At 39.7% G+C, this 22,519-nt stretch overlaps 1 protein-coding gene and 1 long non-coding RNA gene across 14 annotated transcripts in view; one reads left to right on the forward strand and one right to left on the reverse strand.

The window, feature by feature from the left end:
* DYDC1 (DPY30 domain containing 1) overlaps positions 1-22,519 on the reverse strand; it is a 36,770-nt gene that overhangs the window by 1,674 nt on the left and 12,577 nt on the right. For 6 of the 13 annotated variants that reach the window (XM_003951700.4, XM_054659750.2, XM_054659747.2 and 3 more), the window contains 4 exons: positions 20,163-20,255; positions 16,992-17,048; positions 16,364-16,468; positions 14,002-14,082 (listed from right to left, as the gene is read on the reverse strand). In XM_003951700.4, the coding sequence (XP_003951749.1) occupies positions 14,053-14,082; positions 16,364-16,468; positions 16,992-17,048; positions 20,163-20,255 (285 nt within the window). In that variant the 3' untranslated portion in view covers positions 14,002-14,052. Of the gene's footprint in view, positions 1-10,854; positions 12,186-12,410; positions 12,485-14,001; positions 14,083-16,297; positions 16,469-16,991; positions 17,049-20,162; positions 20,256-22,519 lie in introns of those variants that run through there. The other 7 variants (XM_063781935.1, XM_063781933.1, XM_063781934.1 and 4 more) reach the window with 4 other exon arrangements.
* On the forward strand, positions 783-11,143 carry LOC129136127 (uncharacterized). The gene is made up of 3 exons (XR_008537441.1): positions 783-885; positions 5,896-6,196; positions 8,407-11,143. It is a non-coding gene; the product is annotated as an uncharacterized LOC129136127 (long non-coding RNA).

Below are 22,519 nucleotides of genomic sequence, written 5' to 3' on the forward strand. Positions count from 1 at the left end.
GTGAAGAGGAAGCATCATGCCCTTATTTTGTTGAAATAAAAACAAAATGGCCATAGCCAGTCAGTGTAAATCCCTTTTATTTTTAAAAACTGAAGATTGTGTCATCTGAAATGTTTAAATGTGTAGAAATTTAAAATATCACCTCCTTCCCTCTAAGTCAACTCACCCTAAACTCAACACCTTGGGTGGTAAATCTAGGATATTTACAGGCTCTCAGTCCACACTTTCCTCGTGGGGTTAAATAATTGACTGAAGGTTGCACAATATAGCCAAAGGCTATGGGAGAGACACAAGCAAGTCACCTTTTTCCCAGAATACAATGTCTTCACTATACAAATTCCTATCCCAAACAATGAAATAGGGAGTTAGAGCACTTGAGGGGAAAATTGTGCAGAAAGAAAATTCAGCCATGAAGTACTCTGGCTTTAGTTTTCTCTTGATATTTTTGTCTTTCCCTTATTTGCTCTAAAAAATATTTTGATATAAATGATTAGTACAGTTTGAGTCTGAGTATTTTAAGTGAAAGGAGAAACTATTACTTAGATAACTTAGGCCAAACTGATCCTCTCACACAAGCTTTCATTCTGAAAATACATACGATTTGGTCACAAGTGTTTCATATTCTCAAATGTCTACCTAATTATTTCATCTGGGGATTTGACAGCAGATTTTAAAAACCTTTATGTGGAAGGCAGCCTCTCCATCCCTACTCTTTCCCTGAGACCAGTTTTCTGGGAGAGTCTTGCAGTTGACAAAGCATTCTTACAGGTGTCAGCTCATTTGAGTGTCACAATGACTCTGATGTGGGGAGTGCTGACCTCATTTAACAGAGGAGGAAGCTGAGGCCCAAAGAGATTAGGTGATTTATTTTGGCTTCTACAACTGGTAAGTGGCACAACACCTAAACTCAGCCCTTCTGACTCCAAGTAGTCCCCTTTTCCTACGCTGAACTGCCTACTAAAGTTATTTTAATTTTTACCAATTCAAGATAAGTAATTACCTACAAATTGTGGCTGCCTATTTATCTGCTGCCAGCTACTCTAATGCCTTCTGCGCCATAGCTTAGAAAAAAGCCTTTTACACCCTCATTTGCAGAAAGCTTAACACTGACTGTTCCAAAGTTATACCCAAAGAATCCTTGAACAATGAAGCAAACACACATCTCTAATTCCACTGCTCAGTATTATCTGCTCTCACAAGAATCACTTGTACTGAAGTACTGAGTGCAGTGAATCATCAGACATCATAAAGGCTCAGAACCTGCAGCATGGGCCAGAGGCATTGTGCCACCACCCACCTCCCCACGCAAAGCAGCCCTCTACTACCTTCCTTAGAACTGCTGCTCTGCCCTAACCTCCTCCAGCAACCCCAGGGCCGATCAAACACGTTTCCTCTCCTCTCCTCTTCTGAGTATACCCCAGGCCCTTGTTATTCAGTGTGGTTCCTTGACTAGCAGCCTCAGCATCACCTGGGAGCTTGTTAGGAATGCAGGCTCTGGGGCCCCACCCTAGGCTCGGAAATTAGAATCTACAGTTTAAGAAAACGCTCCAGGAATTTATAAGAAATTGCAATATGAGAAGCAATACCCTATAAAAAAGGACAGAGCAACTGAAATCCATCCTCTCTGTCACACCATCCATCCTTGGCTACTGGTTCTTTAGGCTCTCAGAAGGTATTATGGCCACATTCAAACCCTTCAGCACCAGCCCACCTGCTCATCCATTCCCCTAGTATATCCAGTCCAGCTTGGTTTTATAGTTTAGTAAAATAGCTTGGCTACTTTACACTAAAGTATGAATAGCTAAGTGCCTACGAACACAGTGGGTTCTGATGGAATGTTACTGAAAAATAATGAGAAAGTTTTAAAGTCAAAAAAATTTGGGTTTGTATCTCCATTCGCTCAACGATCTGCTGTGAGAATCTCAGAAGCTTAAATAACTCTCTGAAATTCCATTTTTGCCTGTAAAAATTTAAGCTGTTATCTATCCTATATAAGAAGTTGAAATAAAGTATCTTGTGTACCAGGACTGGCACATAGTAGGTGTTCTCTTTCTTTAATGAATGAACCATAACATCAGAGGTAACTGAATTTCAAAATAGTACTGACACAAATAAATATCTAGTTGGTGTCCCTCCAGCCAGTGCGGCCACATGGGAGACACTCTGGGGCATGTAAGCATTTCCTGTGAGTCATAAAATCCCATCTGCCAACTACCATCAGCCTTAGCTACACTGGAAGTCACTCACTGCACACCCCCCACCTGGAAAATTCTCCTCTACTAACTTATACTTTAGAGTCCTCTGATTCAAAAGCTGCTTCCCTTTCTCCTTGAAGAGTTTAATCCCCAAATTGAAGAAACAAAAATAATGGCAAGGGTGTAGGTGAGTTGAGATGTTTAAACTGTGACAGGCTCGTTTTTAGCACTTAAAATTTCATTTCAGCAATATCACCAATGTACATGCAATGAGCTAGAATGCTTATTATTCATTAAAACTGGTAAGAGAGTGCTTTCCCTGATTTTGAAATTGTCAATTTGATTATTGACTGTACTTGAAGACAATTTAATTGAAAAATCTAAACGAAAATACATGAAATAATTTTTAAAGATAATCCTTAAACTACATAAGTTTTTCAGAACTAATAATGGTTCATTACTTTATTAAACAAAAGATCAAAAAGCACAAAATATTAAAAAAGAGACATGTAAATAAACCTTACTTTTGCCAAACAATAAAGACCATAAACCAAGTTAAAAGGCAACCAACGACCTGAGACATTTCCCAACACATATAACCAGCAAAGATATTCAGTAAGATAAACAAATCAATAGCAAGTATTAGCAAATAATATGAACATGCAATTCCCAGAAGAGCAAATCCATTGTCCAATAAACATAAAAAGATATGTAACCTCACTAATAATCAGAGAAATGCTAATTAAACAACAAAAAAGCTACCACATTGCACTCCCGCCATGGGTAAAAAATGTTGACGTGTAAGATTACCAAGTATCTGAAAGGATTTGACATAACAGGAACTCTGTCCTCCGGGTAGGAGTGTAAACGAACATGACCACTTTGGAACACAATCTAGCAATATCTAGTAGCTTGAGAATGGCCACAACCTGAGCCCCGGGAATCGCACAAGTGTGCCTTGTATACCCAGCCAAGAGTAGCATTTTCTTAAGTGAGATTGCTGACCAGCAGTAGCAGCAGCATCTGGGTGCTTGTTAGAAATGCAAATTCTCCAGCCTATCCCACACTTAAAGACTCACCTGGGAGTGCCTTTTAAGAAGCCCTCCAGCAGATTTAGGTACATGCTCAAGTTTCAGAACCAAGAGAGAAACTTCATACATTAGTTCTCCCATCTTCCAACAGGAGATTGTGTCAGAAGGGTACTAGGAATGTGGTCCTTGATACATTTTTTAAGGAGGAGAGTCTGACAGACCTTCTTTACTAGTACAGTGTCACTTGCGAGTCAAGAGAAAATGTGCAAACAATGGGATTCCCTCAAATACACAGAGATACATACATAGGTATATGTATAAAAGTAAAGCATTTAAAACACTCCAAACACCCACCAATAGAAGAACTGGTGCAATGGTTATGTTACACAGCAGTTAAAATAAATGAAGTAGATATAAATGTATCAGCAGGAATAAATCTTGAAAATATAATGCTGAGTGAAAAAAGCATTAAGTTAAAATCTCACCCAAAAAACTGTCTTATTTATGGATAAATATACATTTGTATTAAGACATCAAATACGTATAAGTGGGAATTACATCCACTGATTTTAAGACAATGGTTATATGTGGGCAAGAAATAAGAGGAATGGCATGAAGGAGGGGTACAAAAACATCAACTGTAAGATTTTGTTTTTTAAAAAAGCCGCCAATATATGGTAAAATGGTAATATTTGTTAAATCTGGATTGGGATAAAAGACATTGCTTATATTATTCTGTGTACTCTTCTGCATATTTGGACTATTTTACAATTTAAAAATTTAAAAGTTATTCCTTATATTTGCAAATACTAGAAAGGCTTATTTCTGTTTAAGAAAAATATATTTCAAAATGACTACCTCAAAAGGCTTTTAAAATTGAATCTTTGTGACATCTAGTGGTAACATAAATAGTTACAATTTAATATACAATTATAAATAAGCTTGATTCAATGTAGTATTGATCTCAGAACAGTTGGTTTAATTTGACTTTCACAAAAATTAATTCAATTTTCAAAAGCTTGTGCATTTATTTGCTGTTTTCAGTGTTCTATTCCTGAATATATATATATATATATATATATATTTTTTTTTTTTTTTTTGAGACGGAGTCTTGCTCTGTCACCCAGGCTGGAGTGCAGTGGCACAATCTCGGCTCACTGCAAGCTCCGCCTTCTGGGTTCACACCATTCTCCTGCCTCAGCCTCCCGAGTACCTGGGACTGCAGGTGCCCGCCACCACGCCCAGCTAATTTTTTGTATTTTTAGTAGAGACGGGGTTTCACCATGTTAGCCAAGATAGTCTTGATCTCCCGACCTTGTGATCTGCCTGCCTCGGCCTCCCAAAGTGCTGGGATTACAGGCGTGAGCCACCGCGCCCGGCCCTATTCCTGAGCAAGGTTATTATTATCTTGTATACGTTATTTCTGTGGCTCAGCTGATGGCCTCCTGAAATATGTATCAATTATGTTAATTCTAGTGTCCCCAAAACAGGTGGCACCCCTGCCATCCCCCTCCCTGGCTCAGTGAGAGCCATGAAGGAAGTTCTTAGTGTCTCCTTTACACCATGTTAGACACCAGCCAGGCAAGTGTCCCTCGAAGCCAGACCGGCACCTCTGCCTGACCTGAGCGCTCAAGGACCCACCATTGTTCAAGATTCAGGTTCTTCCTTGTCCTTGCTTGTCCTCCACCCCCATTCGATCAACTCCCAAGCCCACCTATGAAAAGCGTCACACCCATCACTTGTTTCCTGTAGAGGTCCTACAAATTGTGAATGATGTGCGAGCAGAGACCATGTTTTGCGTATATGCTTCCCATGAGAACCCAGTACAATGCTTGATACATAGTAGGCACACTGTAAGTGTTCACTAAATTAATTTCCACTGCTACAACCTAGGTACCACCTTCATTACCTTAAGCCTAGACTATCTTAACAGCAACCTTATCCTAAAAAATCCTAAGTACCACCAATGAAGCATCTTAAAACATCTCTGTAACATAACACCACTTTCTCATCCACCACTCCCCAAAGGGATTTTCACTGTATAATTCCCATCTCTATTCCCATTGTCAGCAGATGCCATCTAAATATCTTAGCCTGCTATTTAATAGGCTTCAAAAACTAGTCCAGATCGACTTTATGAACTTCTCCCTCACGACATCCCTGTACAAATCAGTTAACCTTCAAGCATCCTACAGGCATTCCCAGCATTATTTATTTCTCTGCTCACATTTTTCCTCCTGCCCACCCACGATCAGTTATGTGCCTTTGTGTTTTGCTGGGTTTCGTTGGGTTTAGCCTCTTACTTCCATGAAGCTCGATGTGACTTCTCTCTATGTAGAGTTAATCACAGTAGCTACCAAAGGGGTCTGTTGAACCTTGCATCATTATTCATCTTCTTTCCTATGCCCTTGCTCACCATCAGGATGCGTGCACCTCAGTGGTAGGGGACCACCTCTCACACCAGTTTATGCACTCAGAATCTAGCTAAGTGCTCAGAAGGGGGACAACTAAAAGAGATGTGTCGAAATGAGAAAAACTAGGTAAAGAGTGGATGGCCATTGATTGCAATCGGTATAACCCCTTTTAAAGCATTTCATGTGGAAAGTAGCTGTGAAGGCCCCACATGATTCTAAATAATGTATTAAGCTGATCTTTTATATTTTGACAAGGAACTGAAGACAGTGACAGCAGGAAAATGACTAGTTAAGAAACCAATCACTTGCGGCTTCAGAACATGAGAGAAAGAGGAGTGAGTATTAGGCTCACTGTATTGGTCTAGAAGCATGGCAACCACAGAAGAGTTAAGGATGACTCCCACACTATAAATTGGAGCATTTGGACAACAATGAAGCCACTTTATTATACTAAAGAAGTGAAGAGGAGGCCAGGTATCATGGATCATATTTGTAATACCAGAACTTCAGGAGGACGGCTGGAGCCCAGGAGTTCAAGACCAGCCTGGGCAACATGGTAAGACCCCATCTCTTAAAAAAAAAAAAAAAGTGAAGAGGATAAAAAAGCTTCTAGGAAAAGTGAAATAAACTCTGTTTTAGAGATAGGCACTTTTTAATGCTGTTGGAATCTGCAAATGTATTCAGTAGTTATATTTCTAACATAACTGGGTGACAGGACCAGTTTCAACATTTAGTGGTACAATGCTGAATGCTACTCTTTGAGACTTCATTTCCCTACACTTTCAAACACAAGCTCATACCAACTCTATAAACTCCCAGGGGAGCTGTTGGCATTAGTAAGTACTCCATGCTAGTCTCTATTCTCTCTTCTTCACCAACTTCATGCCTGACCCCTTCCCACCGAGACACAGTCCCCGCCTGTCTTGCCCCAGTCCTCACAGTATGTGTCTAAGCTAGACAATGAGCATCAACCCTGGTTCTAATTTATAGGCAAGCTTCCTGGTGGGGCCATAGTCCTTCCTCAACCACTTGGCTGGACCAGATCCTTGCAAAATCCTTTCCCATGAGCTGTACCCCTCACTGTCTCCTCTGCTACCTTGACCTCCCCCTTCTCCCACCACTGCTCAGTTCCTGGCCAGGAACCTGCTTTGAACAAGGTCACCACCTCCTTCCCTCCAGCCACAGTACTGACACCTACCTGAGAGTAAGCATGGGAGCCACGCACTCCAGGGCTGCTCCTACCTGACTCTAAACCCCTATGGTCCCGTGACAGTCTCCCAATCCTCAGTTCCAGGGCACCTCCATTACCCACTGACTCTGCTCTACGTCTGTGTTTGTTATGAGCTACTGGAGAATATAATAACTCTGATGAGATCTCTATTTACCTCACACAGCACCTAGCATGTAATAGCAGTAGTAACTACTTGTTGAGTGCTTACTAAGTGCCAGGCACTGTTGTAAAAGCTTTCCATGAATTAACTCATTTAATCCTTCTCACAACCCTAAAGAGGTCAGCACTATTACTTTACTTAGTATACAAATGAGGAAGTTGAGGCAGAGCAGGCATTCGTACATTTTTTAATGGATAAACTTCAAGTGGGTTCACAGAGTTGTCCATCAATCACTTTATTCATCCATTGCCCCAGAAGACATTGTAAAATTCATCCTCACTCAAGTACTTGACCAACCTCTGCCTTTCTTTCCTTCTTTACCAAGTGGCTCAGAGGTATATAATGCAAATTCTGCAGTGTACCCCTAACTCCTTCCAAGTATTCATCCTCCATACCTCAAAATGTCTGTCTCTATATTTTCCCCTCCTGGAGTGGAGGAAAAGGTGATTTATGAAGTACTTGTCTTCCTCTGATTTGTCCCACCCCCAATTCTTCTGGAACCCTGCTCTAATGCTTTGAGCTACACCTTCAGTCAACTTGCCACTTTCCTATTGCCAAAACACAAATGAAACTTCATTTCTCTCTACAAGGAGAATCCTTCAGCAGCCCTGTTACATCTTCAAGTCACTCTCTCTTCATCACCAAACTTCTCCAAAGAGTGGCTTCACCAGCCCCTTTCCTGTCTACCAAAATTCACACCCTTAACCACCGGAGCTGAATTTCACCCCCATATCCTTAATAAAAACAGGGAAAAATCCTCAAAGGCCATTACAGGTCCTTCTACACATCACTCCCATCTCCTTCCCTCCACAACATTTGCCATTCTCCTGGAAACTCACCCTGGATGGTGAGGATGAGCTTCTGCCTCTGTCCATCCATTTGAGCCTTCTCTGGTCCCACTAACTACTCTTTATCCTGTTGCTGCCTCACCCCACCCCCAATTCAAATGGACATAACCTCCCTCAGAGATCCCTGCCAGTAACTCCCAAACCTTTGCATCCATTCTCAACTTTTCTCCTGGGTTTCATTCTGCCTTTCCAACAGTCTATGAAATAATTTTACACATATATCAGCCTGCTTTATCAAATAGTAAGTCTACAACTGAAGCTTTAGTCCCAAATATGGCCACTTCCCATTTTTTACTGACATCCTTAATCTAAAATGAGTCCTTCTGACCGCTCTCTGTCTCAGCACACTGCTTAATTTCCCTCACTGCCCCATTGCAATTTACTTTGTTCACTTGCTTCCTTTGGACTATATGCGCCATATGTTTAGGAACTATGTCTGTCTTGTTCACCATGACAAGCACAGTGTCTGGTATGGAGCAACCACTCCATACATTTTTTGTTTACTCAATATGTCTTTGTTCTTCTAGCTCTTCTCAAATTGCTCTTCTTGAAGTCACCATGTTTCCAAGCCTAAACATCAGCAGTCATTGCTTTCCTTGGCCTCCTCATTGAGTCACCAAATCCTGACTATCCATCCTTTATAAGACCATGGCATTTGACCGTTGCTTTCCATTTGCACTGCCACTTCAAAAGTCCTTTTTCAGGCAAAAAACAAAACAAAACAAAACAAAAAGACTCTTTAACCTATTTCTAAGTCTTTGACCCATCTATTCACTTCCTGAGATTGGGTCTTCCTACAAAATCAATTTGATCCCGTGATCAAAAGCCTTCAGTGCCACCCAACATGCCTTAACTCAAGTCCAAACCTTTGAAGCTGGTGTCCAGATCCTTCATGATCTGGCTCCTAACAGCCTCTCTACTCCTCTGTTTTGCCAGAATCCTTCACATCTCCATAGATCTCACATGCAAAAAATGTGAAACCATGTCTAAAGAAGTAAAGGAAAGTATATGAATGATGTTTTCCTTAAAAAAGTTAATAGACATAAATCCTAAAAAGGAAACAAGTAGACAATCTAGAACTGAAAAGTACAACAGCTGGAATGAAAATTTTACAAGAGAGACTCAACAGCAGATATGAGCTGGCAGAAGAATGTATCAGAGACCAGTGGGACACCAAGTGTACCAACATATGCATAACAAAGTTGTAGGAGAAAGAAAGGAGCAAAAAGAATATTGAGAAAACTAAATATCCTAAATCTGATGAAAAATACTAATCTACACATCTAAGAAGTTTAATTAACTCCAAGCAGGATAAACCCAAAGAGATGTACAATGAGACAAATCATAATTAGTCTGTCAAAAGATAAGAACAAAAAGAGTGAATTTTCAGAGCAGCAAGAGAAAAGTGGCTCATCACATACAAGGGATCTTCAATAAAATTAATAGCTAATTCCTTATCAAAAACCTTGGAGGACAAAAGGCAGTGGGATGACATATTCAAGATGGTGAAAAAAATGACAATCAATAATGCTATACCCAGTAAAACTATTCTTCAAAATTGAATGGGAAAATGTAATCTTATATTTGGAAAAACTTAAAGACGACAAAAAAAAAACTATTAGAACTCATAAATTCAGTAGACTTGCAGAATACAAAATCAGCATACAAAAATCAGTAGCATTTCTATATGCCAACAGTGAACAAACTGAAAAAGTAATCAAGAAAGTAATGCCATTTACAATAGCTACAAATAAAATACCTAGGAATTAACCAAAGAAGTAGAAGATCTCTACAATGAAAACTGTAAAACATTGATGCAAGAAATTGAAGAGGACACGAAAAAATGGAAAACTATTCCAATTTCATGGATTGAAAAAATCAATATTGTTAAAATCTCCATACTACCCAAAGCAATCTATAGATTCAATGCAACACCTATCAAAATACCAAGGACATTCTTCACAGAAATAGAAAAACAATCTTAAAATTTATATGGAATCACAAAAGACCCAGCAAAAATAAAATGTGGAGGAATTACATTACCTGGTTTCAAATTATACTACAGAGCTATAGTAACCAAAATGGCATGGTACTGGCATAAAAGCAGACACATAGACCAGTGAAACAAAATAGAGAACCCATAAATAAATCCATATATCTACAGTGAATTCACTTTTGACAAAGGTGCCAAGATCATACATACATTCTCTTCAATAAATGGTGCTGGAGAAACTGGATATCCATATGTAGAAGAATTAAACTAGTCCCCTATTTCTTGCCATATACAAAAACCAAATCAAAATGGATTAAAGGCTTAAATCTAAAGCCTCAAACTACAAAACAACTAAAAGAAAACATTGGGGAAACTCTCTAGGACATTGGAGTGGGCAAAGATTTCTTGAGCAATACCCCACAAGCACAGGCACCAAAACAAAAATGGACAAATGGGATCAAATCAAGTTAAAAAGCTTCTGCACAGCAAAGGAAACAATTAATAAGGTGAAGAGACAACACACAGAATGGGAGAAAATATTTCAAACTGCCCATTTGACAAAGGATTAATAAGCACAATATATAAAGACCCCAAACAACTTTAGAGGAGAACTAATTATTCAGTTAAAAAATGGACAAAGATCTGAATAGTCATTTCTCAAGAGAAGATATACAAATGGCAAACAAGTATATAAAAAGGTGTTCAACATTATTGATCATCAGAGAAATGCAAATCAAAACTATAATGAGCTATCTCACCCTAATTAAAATGGCTTTTGTCCAAAAGACAGGCAATAACAAATGCTACCGAGAATGTGAAGAAAAGGGAACCCCCCATATTACATTCCCTTTGGTGGGAATGTAAATTAGTACAACCACTATGGAGAACAGTTTGGATGTTCCTAAAAAAACTAAAAAGAGAGCTACCATACAATCCAGCAATCGCACTCCTTATGTATATACCTAAAAGGAAAGAAATCAGTATGTTGAAGAGATATCTGCACTCCCATGTTTATTGGAGCACTATTCACAATAGCCAAGATTTGGAAGCAACCTAAATGTCCATCAACAAATGAATGGATGAAGAAAATGTGGTACATATACACAATGGAGTACTATTCAGCCATAAAAAGAATAAGATTCTGTCATTTACAACAACATGGATGGAACTGAGGTCAATATGTTAAGTGAAATAAGCTAGACACAGAAAAACAAAAGTTCACATGTTCTTACTTATTTGTGGGAATTAAAAATGAAAACAAACATATGCAACTACAGAGTAGGAGGATGGATGGTTACTGGAGGCTGGGAGGGATAGTAGGGGGTGGGAAACTAGGGATGGTTAATGGGTACAAAAAAATAGAAGGAATGAATAAGACCTAGTATTTGATAGCACAACAGGGTGAGTAGAGTAAAAAATAATTTAATTATACATTTTAAAAGAACTAAAAGAGTATAACTGGATTGTTTGTAACACAAAGGATAAATGCTTGAGGTGATGAATATCCCATTTACCTTGATGTGATTATTATGCATTGCATACCTGTATCAAAACATCTCATGTAACCCACAAATACATACACCTACTTTGTACCCACAAAAATTAAAAATTAATTTTAAAAAAGATTCAAGGAAAATGTGTGTTTGGTGCACATGTATTTAAATGGTCTTATTTTGCATGAGGAGAAAACTTAATTACCTATGTTAACAAGCTTGATATCTCCCATGCTTTTATCCATTCCTTCTTCTGGAATCTTTACCTTCCTCAAGACCAGTTCATCAGTAAAATCTAGAGTAGGTCAATTGAGCCTAGGATGTCATCCAGCAACAGAAAGCTTGTCAAAATAGGAACCATTTCCATCCCTACCACTGGGTGAGTCTAAAATGAGTACCACTGCTATCAGCAAGACCCTCTAAGACTCTGAGATACAGCTCAGGGTAGCAGCTTTATCTGAGAGTCATCTCCCTGCAAGGACAGGAGCCTCTCTTACTTGCTCCTCTTTCTTGTGCCTAGCTCTGGCTAAGGGTACTTAATAAGACTATACCCTTCCAGAACCACAGTGCTTCATGCTGTGACTAGCTGACACAGAGGGACTTTTGCTGCCAAATCTGCCTCCAAGCCACACCCTCTGGAAACTGTCACAGGCCGTGCTGAGCCCAAAGTTCTCTGAGCCTGTCTTTTACCCACAGGCCTCTATGATGGTGCCCTTTGGGCTGAGTCAGGGTCTGGAAGTACACTCTGCTCCTTGTCTCCCTTGGACACTCTTGCCTGGGTAGATGTGAATGCAGGTCATCCATGCTGGGGACACAGTGCCTGGAAATTGAATTCACACAGAAATCATACATCGCTCCAGGGTACCTGGAAGTTTTTTCCTCAAAAATGTACATAACTGGTATGACAGGATAACATTCTTAATTAAACATTTTTAATGAAACTATAATTTATCTTTTTATCTCTTCCTATTTGTCTTAGTCCATTTTGTATTTCTATAACAGAATATTACAGAATGGTAATAAAGAAAATACATTTATTTCTTACAGTTTTGGAGGTTGGGAGGTCCAGGTCAAGGGGCCTGCAGCTGGTGAGGGCCTTCTTGCTGTGTCATCCCATGGCTGAAGGTGGAAGGACAAGAAAGTGCAAGAGAGCAAGAGGGGGCCGAACTCACTTTTATAACAAGCCCACTCTTACCATAACTAACCCACTTCTGTGACAATGGCATTCATCCATGTATGAGGGCAGAGCCCTCATGACCTAATCACCTCTTAAAGGTCTTACCTCTCAACACAGTTGTATTTGGGAAGGGAGGGGGACACATTCAAACGACAGCACCATTTAGGCAAATGGACCACTCTGTACTCATTGCCTCAGGAAAAGTACATTATAAGCCAAAATAGAATTTTTTTTTTAAAGGAGCCTCTCTTGGTATTTGCGTTTTCACACCTATGTCCTTAAGAATAGAAAGGACTCACATCACAGACTTGGAAGAATTTTGTAAAGGAAGTAAGGTTCTCCGCAGAGTCTAAGGATAGAACTGAAACTTCAAAGGGGCCAGGAGTGTGTGGCCTGTATTCAGTCAGATCTTCTCACCAACAGTTGCCCCAATATTTGAGCCCACTGATTGAGCCAGAAGACATGATACTTCTTTGCACCCCAGACCTTTGTTTCATCCCATTCAATTCACTCTATGTGAACACATCCTGCAATATCCCTAGACTTTATAAACCCCAAAGAGGAAGACAGGAATCCGGACGCCCAGCTGGGCAGAAAGGTGAGGAAGGGAAAGTCCTCATATCTGTTCCTGGCTGTGGAGGAACAAGCTAAGCTGGAGGAAACTCCCCCACCAGGACAGTGATGAAACACTTCTTCCCCCTTCCCAACACCATCATATAAGTGTGGCTTAAGTGGTTCTATGAAGCATCAGCTCCCAGCAAACTGGGGAGAGCTCTGCAGTTCACACCCAGGAGGAGACACCACATCTAGAGCATGTTGCACACCCTCCTGAGCCCTGCACAATGGCCACCTCACTCACTTCTCACAGACCAGCAACTTTCTTTTCTTTTTTTCTTTTTTTTTTTTTTTTTTTTTGAGACAGAGTCTCACTCTTGTCACCCAGGCTGCAGTGCAGTGGTATGATCTTGGCTCACTGCAACCTCTGCCTCCTGGGTTCCAGTGATTCTACTGCCTCAGCCTCCTAAGTAGCTGGGATTACGGATGCCCACCACCACGCCCGGCTAATTTTCTTTTGTATTTTTAGTAGAGACGGGGTTTCACCATGTTGGCCACACTGGTCTCAAACTCCTGACCTCAAGTGATCCACCTGCCTTGGCCTCCCAAATCGCTGGATTACAGGTGTGAGCCACTGCACCCGGCCAGCAACTGTCCTCTCAGGCAGTCTTGCTCTTGCATAGACGCACATATTAGTTCAGCTCACCTCCCATTTGCCTCTTTTGTTTGCTTCAGCAAACTCTCCTATTTTCCCAATGGAAATGTATAAATAACCAGTTGAACTGAAGGATCCAAAATAATAATTTGAGGCTACTCTTGAAGCCCATTCATAAGCAGTCCTTAGAGGGAAAAAAAAGGAGAGTTCAAGTTTGAAGGAAAAAAATACAAATTGGGAACCTCATGGTTTGAAATTTGAAACAAACAAAAACATTTATTGCTCTTAGGTTGGTTGGTCCTACAAATCTTGATCAATGTTTAATGCAATCTAAAAGCAAAACAAAAAGTAAATATGCCTTAATACAATTAGAACTGTGAAAAGGCACAAGCCAAAGAAATAAACTTTAGGTAACTTCTATGTGACTACATGAATGAAACTTTTTGGGAGTTTCAGATGATTTCAAATGATACTCAAATTGAATATAACCATAAATTATGTTCTCAAAGTAGTTATTGTTCCATCCTTTCTTCTACTTCTCTTACTATGCATTCTCATCCTTCTTGTAGGCTCCGCTTCCTGTGGCCATCCCTTCAATGTTGGAATTGCTAATGGTCCCTCCCTGAGCCCCCAGGCCTTCACACACTGCACTCTCTCCTAGGTACCTTACTCAATCCCCTTGCTTCATTCAGCACATATGCCCATGACTGCTGAATTTATATCTCCGGCCTGGGCCCCTTCCTAACATCAACTGTTCTTGGCTGTTTTCACCTGCATATCTCAGAGCCACCTGAGAGTCAACATCTCTGCAACTGAAGCCATCATTTTTTAAAAACCTGCTTCCTCTTATGTTCATCAACTCATCAAATGTTAACACTCTTAACTCAGTAGCCCAAGGAAGACATTTAGGCTTCATCCTGACCCTGCCCCACACTGATCCTGTAAGCCAATCTTAAATCCACTCAGTTCCCTCCATCTCTGCTGTCTAACCCTAGTCATCTTACATCTGGATCAGTGCAATAACTTCCTAAGTGGTCTCCCTTTTTCCACTCCTGCTCCATACCAATCCTCTCTCCACCTTATAAAAACACAGATTGAATCTTTAAGTCCTTTCAATAACTCCTACTGCACTTAAGTCCAAAATCCCTAAGGCAACATACAAGACCCAGTGTGCTCTGCCTTTATCCACCTCTCCAGCTTAAAATCACACCATTTTCCTAGCTCCATGGACGTTAGCCATTAATACTGGATGACTGCAGTCCCTTGAAAGCATTTTGTTGTCTCTTTCCTCTGGGCTCATCTCAGGCTAATTCCTTGAACTTCACCTCCTGAGGAAGACTTGTCCAGCCCAGGTCAGGTCTCTCCCTACTCTGTCCCTCAAAGAACCTTCCCCATTGGCCCACGGCCCCCAAGGGCATAAGCCCAATCCATTTTGTTCATTGGCATTTTCTAGCTCCCTGCATAGTGCCAAATCATAGCTGACCTTTAATAAAACTTTAAACAATTAGCACTGAGTCTGTGCAGCTCCACTTTCTGAACAGCTCTTGAAAACAACATTTACTTCAGGCCATCGACATCTTGTCCCCTAGATTACTACCTCCTAAGCCGTCTCCTGACACCTACTTCTCCATTTTCTTCCCCACACTGTTACCAGATGGTCTTTGCAAAATGTAGCTCTCATCATATGAGTCTCCACTGCCTTCAGGATAAAATCTAAGCCTCTGAACAGAAATGACAAGTGCTTTCATGGTCTGGCCCCTGCTTTCTCCCTGGCCTCAGCTCTCACCCCTCCCTGCCTCACTCCCTCTACACGCTCTCCTATCTGGGTCTTCACACCTTCCGTGCTTTCTGCCTGGAGCACTATCCTCAGCCTCCCATGCCACCAGTGAGTAGCAAATCATTAGCTTCCTTCCCTGACTGAGGTTCCTCAACTGTGCTGGCTGTCCCCCCTTGTCAGTGTACACCAATTAAAGTGACCAAAATGTACCCTTCTTCCAGGACAGTCCTGGCTTACATCTGCTCATCCGGCTCCCATTCTCAAAAGCATACTGGTTTGGACAATAAATTATGTGGTCCCACTAACCATGACTATTAAATGCTCATCTAATTGTCTGTTTCTCCCCTGACAATAAACTCCATAAGGTCAAAGCCATCTGCCTTATTCACCACAGCATCAGGCACAGTGCCTGGCATATGGAAGATGTGGCATGTTTCTTAAATAAACAAATGTACTTACATACTGGAGAAGCATGCATTCTCATTAAGGCATTAATTTGGTTCCAGGGTTTGCTACTGAGAACAAAAATCGTGCCCCCCACACCAAATTTAAAATTATATATTTCACAAAATGATTTTAAAACATATTTTGAAGAGGTTTTGAGGTCACAGATATGGAGATATAGATAAGCCAGTGACACACTTCACAAAAGGGCAGAATGCCAATTAGGAATATAATCCGCAACCAGGGAACTGATTTTCTTTCTCTGAAGCAAAAGGCCCATTTGCCAACCAATCCTGGCCTAGCCTCATTTTCCCTAGGCTTTACCTAAGTAAAAAAAAATCAAAAACAAAAACAAAAACGAGTTTTTTTACAAAACACACTGATACTGACATCAGAAAACATTGGTTCATCAAGTTCTTCCACTCTGCTCAAGTTAGGTGCTCCATAACGATCGCTGATTTCAGCTAGTGTTTTGCCTGAGTCTAGTGTTGCTTCCTACAATCAAAAAATTGATTTTTACTTTTAAATGATTTCAAAATTAATACATTACTTTTCTTTCAATTTTGATTAAAATTTTCTGATTTATAACATTAAAATTCAACATTATTAATTAGTGGAATTAACCAATTTCTGTTAATGACAAGAGAATTCTGGTAATGAATTGAGTATCCTAGAATGTAAAGCTACAATTCTGGTAATAAATACTAAAACTTTTTTTAAAAATACCTGCAGAAATTTAAAATAATTGTAAGTAATTATGTGGTAATAGCTTCAATATCTCAAGAGAGCCTAGTTTTTAAAAATCCAAACACAAAGTGAAAGTCCAATTTTTACCTACTGTGAGATTTTGCTTCAAAGCACATTATTTGTGACTTGTTATCACCGGAAAATATACATGGACTATCAGTTTTGATAATATACTTGCTAAAAATTTAGCTACTTATGCATCAAAATTAAGCTTTACATTCTAAGATACTCAATTCGTTTCACATAACATAGAATGACTTTTTCTTCTCACCTCTGAATGTAGAGTATCTTCATTCCTAACTAGATTTTCCATATTCATTCTCATCTCCTATAATATATAAAAATTAAGAAAATACTTTGAATATACTCCATTTTGATTTCATGTTTAATTTTTGGCATTTTTACTTTTACACAATGCTATGATCAATTTAAAGCAAAAATGCTGTCACTCTGAAAGAGAATGATCTGATTACACATTACAAAACTGCAGATCACAGTCTTATTTAATACTCTATACTAATAGAAGGCAACCATGTTTTATATATAATTAAATAAAAGTTTTTTAAAAATGAAATGGACTGAAACAGTCAAACTGAAGCCAAATTATCTGCCAATATAAAAAGTGACAAAATAAAAATTCTAATAGAACCTTAGAACAAGAGATTTTAAGGAGAAAACCACACTTAAGTAGAGTTTTGCACATACCGAGAAAGAAGTAAACACTTCTACAGGAACTAATCTGGCCCAATGCACAAGTCCTCCCACAGGACCTGAGCAATGCCCTCTTTAATACTCTGAGCACTGCAGTAGGAATATACTGCCCAATAAGGGAGGCCTCTTTCTGAATGTGAAACATTCTTCTAGTCAGCCAAACCTTGCTATGCCATCTACCTTTTCATTCTAAAGCAGCAGGGTGGCCTAACTGACCCCGAGCTGATTCGTTTTGGCTGCTAGAAGACCAGTGATTTCTTGATCATACATATGGTCACCCTAATGATAGGGACATAAACAGCACTGTTTTCCCAAGACCACTCCATTTTCCTGGTAACTTCTTATCCAGCATCCACAAGGCTATATGGGGAACATCCATATTCTTATAGGACTATGCTCCCCTGCCACAGAGATGGATATTTGACACAAACTAAGCCAGTCAGAATCCTTCTCCAAGATTCTTTTCTTAACTAAAACTAAAACAAGGCATCCATTCCTGTTAGATGGTAGAAGCCACAACATTCTAAGCCTCAGAAGCCGTTAAGGCCCATGTTCCCTACCCATGTGCAGCAAAGCAGCCCATAGTGAAAGAGCGAAACTAATAACCAGGGAGCAGCAGAGGGGAGAGCCCCGGTAGCATCTGATTCTCTTGCTCCCATAGTCTGAAAGGCCCAGTGATACCAGAGTCCTTCACAGTTTATGTGTTAAACCCTTCCTTCAACCCAGAATCCTTCTAGCAAACTTCCCTTTGCACACGATAGTTTACATTGTGAGTCTGCAGCCATAAGAAGGCCAAGGGAAAGCACATGAGTGGACTCATCTCTGAGCAATGGGCGAGGGAGTGGTACTTTGCAGGGGACTACCTATGCTATGGTGAGGGATGATAAGCCTATAGAAATAGGAATTACTAAAGTTATTCTGGCAGTGGTCACACAAGCTGATGATGCCTGGAGATAGTAAAATAACATGAGTGTGGCTCTCTGGAGCCATAAAATAGAGACCAATCCTTCCTATGGACTTTGAAGCACTTTAATGTAGCTATCAGGTCACTTTGATTAAAAATACTTTAAATTCCTTTATTTTGATCACTGCCTTCTTGATATGTTCCTATATTTTCTCTTTCAGTTTAGATCCATGAATCTTTTTCAAAATTTCTTTAATTTTTAATTTTTACTGATATATAATAGCTGTACATATTTACGATGCACATGTGATATTTTGATACAAGCATACAATATGTAATGATCAAAACAGGATATTTGAGATATTCATCACCTTAAACATTATTTCTTTGTGAATCTTAAAGAGAAAGGGGATGCTTGTGTATGTGTGCATACAGGCATATCCCTGTGCTCGCACTACACTCAGACTAAGACCGCATCAGCATCTGTATTTTTTAAAACTATGTATAGGGCTTTTATCCTTTCAAAAAAAATCTCACTTTTTGATTTAATTCACCATTCACACTTTTTAAATATTGCTTTAATAAATGATTCTCTCATCTAAGCATCAATAAACATAATGAACATTGTCTATAAAACCTGCTTCTTTTTTCAGCTTTAATTATGGAATAAAAAGGGGGAGCAACATTTGATTAAGAGATAGTAGCTATAAACTCAGTCATCTAGAATATTGGTCTATATGACTCATAGCTTTTGGATGCAGGAAATATGGGTCAAACTAGAGACCTGACATGATTGTATCATGTCAGCTTGGACAACATGGCAAAACCCCATCTCTACTAAAAATACAAAAAATTAGCCAAGCATGGTTGTGCGTGCCTGTAATCCCAGCTACTCGGGAGGCTGAGGCTCGAGAACTGCTTGAACCCGGGAGGTGGAGGTTGCAGTGAGCCGAGATCACACCACTGCACTCCAGCCTGGGTGACAGAGCGAGACTCTGTCTCAAAAAAAAAAAAAAAAAAGAAAGAAAGAAAGAAAAAATTACTGCATAGTTTATTTTAATGAAAGTCCATGTATGAACATATTTTAAAATGTAAATTCTTGTTGTTAATACATTAACATAAAGACATATACTACTGCCTCTGAGATTGGAATACCCTCAATATTCAACATCAGCTACTGTAACTAGGAACAGCTAACTCCTGACTAAAATGTTGAGGGTATCACTATTAGAGAACCCTACTGCTCACAGAGAAGTTTCACAAACATGATTGTATTTGATTGTATAAGAATCCAGTGAGACGGCCAGGGGCGGTGGCTCATGCCTGTAATCCCAGCACTTTGGGAGGCCGAGGAGGGTGGATCACCTGAGGTCAGGAGTTCGAGACCAACCTGACCAACATGGAGAAACCCTGTCTCTACCAAAAATACAAAATCAGCCGGGCGTGGTGGTGCGTGCCTGTAATTCCAGCTATTCGGGAGGCTGAGGCAGGAGAATCACTTGAACCTGGGAGGCCGAGGTTGCAGTGAGCCGAGATTGTGCCATTGCACTTCAGCCTGGGCAACAAGAATGAGACTCTGTCTCAAAAAAAAAAAAAAAAAAAGGAACCAGTGAGACATTGCTAATAGTATTATACTGCTAGCTCTAGTTTTGAAACAGGTAAACTGAGACTGAAAAAGGTTATGAGACTTGTTTAGCTTACACAGCTTGTATGTGGCATGTCTTCAGACTACAAATCCCATGGTCCTTCTGCTAACAGCTGAAATAAACAGTTTGAAGATTCTAGAGAGTTTTAAATAAAACTGACATTTATAAAACTTCAAATTACCTTGTCTAATTGTTCTTGAGCTCTCTGTAGTTCTTGTATTCTCTGCCTCTCCTTTTCTTGCATTTCCAACTCTAGCTGCAATGCCAGCTGTTGCTGAATATTCAGAAATATGTCATATTACAGCTAGATTAATTGCAAGATAATTAAGTTTATACCCACCTTCATTTCAGAAACTTACAATACATGGTCACATCCAACTAATACTTTAGTTTCTACAAATGCTTCCTGAAGCATAAAATTTTTAAAAAAGATTTTAATCTTCCTTAATTGCAAATTATAGAAAGCACAATTTGTACAAAATTATTTTCCCTTTTCTTCTTAAAGTAACAAATGAGATTGCAACAATTTTCCAGATAAATTTCTTTAAGCATAGATGGGTCTTCAAATAGCCACACATTGGTTGTGGAAGAGTGGGTGAGAAACTCTTCAGAATATCATCTGATGGCTCATGCCTGTAATCCCAGCACTTTGAGAAGCCAAGGTAGGCAGATCATCTGAGGTCAGGAGTTTGAGACCAGACTGGCCAACATGGTGAAACCCTGTCTCTACTAAAAATACAAAAATTAGCTGGGCAGGGTGGCACATGCCTGTAATCTCAGCTACTCGGGAGGCTGAGGCAGGAGAATCGCTTGAACCTGGGAGGTGGAGGTGGTAGTGAGCCGAGATTGTGCCATTGCATTCCAGCCTAGGCAACAGAGTAAGACTCCCTCTCAAAAAAAAAAAAGAAAAGAAAAGAAGAAAAAAGAATATCATCTGAAATCATTACTAACCAACAATATATTTGCTCCCAACTCCGCATGTCTGTCACACTAGAATAGGGTTCAGCAATAAAGCCTGTGGGCCAAAGCCAACCCACCTCCTGTTTTTTATAGCTTACAAAGAAAGAATGGCTTTTACATTTTTAAATAGAAAAAATTTAAAAGAAATAATATTTCATGACATAGGAAAACGGTATGAAATGTAAATTTCAGCATCCTTAAAGCTTTATTGAAACACAGCCATGCTAATTTGTTTACGCATTGTCTACGAGCGCTTTTGTGCTGCCATAGCAGAGTGTAGTAGTTATAACAGAGACCACATGTGGTGCACTCACCACTTTGCCTGGCTGCCCAGCACACTACAAACCGCAGTAACATCATTGTAACAGCAGTGTTTGGAGTGCCATGGTATCACTATACTGTGACATTTAAAAAAATGAAATCCATTATGTCAAAACAAGAAAGCCAGGGATGGGTGGCTTATTCCTGTAATCCCAGCTACTCAGGAGTGAGGCAGGAGGATTACTTGAAGCCAGGAGTTCAAGACCAGCCTGGGCAGCATAGCGAGACCCCCATCTCTAAACAAAATTTTGAGGAAAAAAAAAGAAAAATAGTGAATTTTGAATGTCGCACTTTTAAGGCACACTAGAGTGTGTATTATTTTGTCATCAAATTAAATGGCAAAACATGTTTCTTGCTATACAGTGCCACTGTACCAAAAGAATATAATAAATATCAACATTACCAGACTAAGCACTCATCACAATAGTCCCAGCTCACAGAGCACAAAGGCCAAAAAAAATTAGAAAATTTAAAACAGAATTGGCTGGGCATGGTGGCTCACACCTGTAATCCCAGCACTTGGAAGGCCTGAGGTCAGGAGTTCAAGACCAGCCTGGCCAACATGGTGAAACCCTGTCTCTACTAAAAATACCAAAAAAAATTAGGCATGGTAGCAGGTGCCTGTAGTCTCAGCCACTTGGGAGGCTGAAGCAAGAGAATTGCTTGAATCTGGGAGGTAGAGGTTGCAGTGAGCTGAGATCGCGCCACTGCACTCCAGCCTGGGTGACAGAGCGAGACTCTGTCTTAAAAAAATAAAAATAACAAAAACAGAATTATCACAGCAGAATTTATTTACAAAAATTAAAAATGAAAATAAGTCTGCAACAAAAGTAGGGTTCCAAGAGGCTCATTTGTTATGAAAGCAAGGAAAGATATTTACCAATGGTGAGTGAATTAAAACATGTTTTATTTCAGTGGCCAAAAAAAATGTGTCCAGGAAAAAACAAACTTGTCTAAGATTTTAGCCTTTTGGTGAGAGCAGCTGCTCAGAGTTGACACTGGGAGCAACATCAGTAGTCAACTAATAACAAGGCACATGATTCTGAGTGGCTTTCCTTGGCTCCTGATAAGCAGACAGATGTTCCCAACACTGCTCAGTTGTTGTTTATGGAAAGGGTCAATGCTGAGTTTGAAGTGACTGAAAAACCAAACCTCTATGAATAGTCTTTGATATGGTTTGGCTATGTCCCCATTCAATTCTCAACTTGAATTGTATCTCCCAGAATTCCCAAGTGTTGTGGGTGGGACCCAGAAGGA

This window comes from Pan troglodytes, chromosome 8, assembly GCF_028858775.2.
Source record: "Pan troglodytes isolate AG18354 chromosome 8, NHGRI_mPanTro3-v2.0_pri, whole genome shotgun sequence".
NCBI classification, from domain to species: Eukaryota; Metazoa; Chordata; class Mammalia; order Primates; family Hominidae; genus Pan; species Pan troglodytes.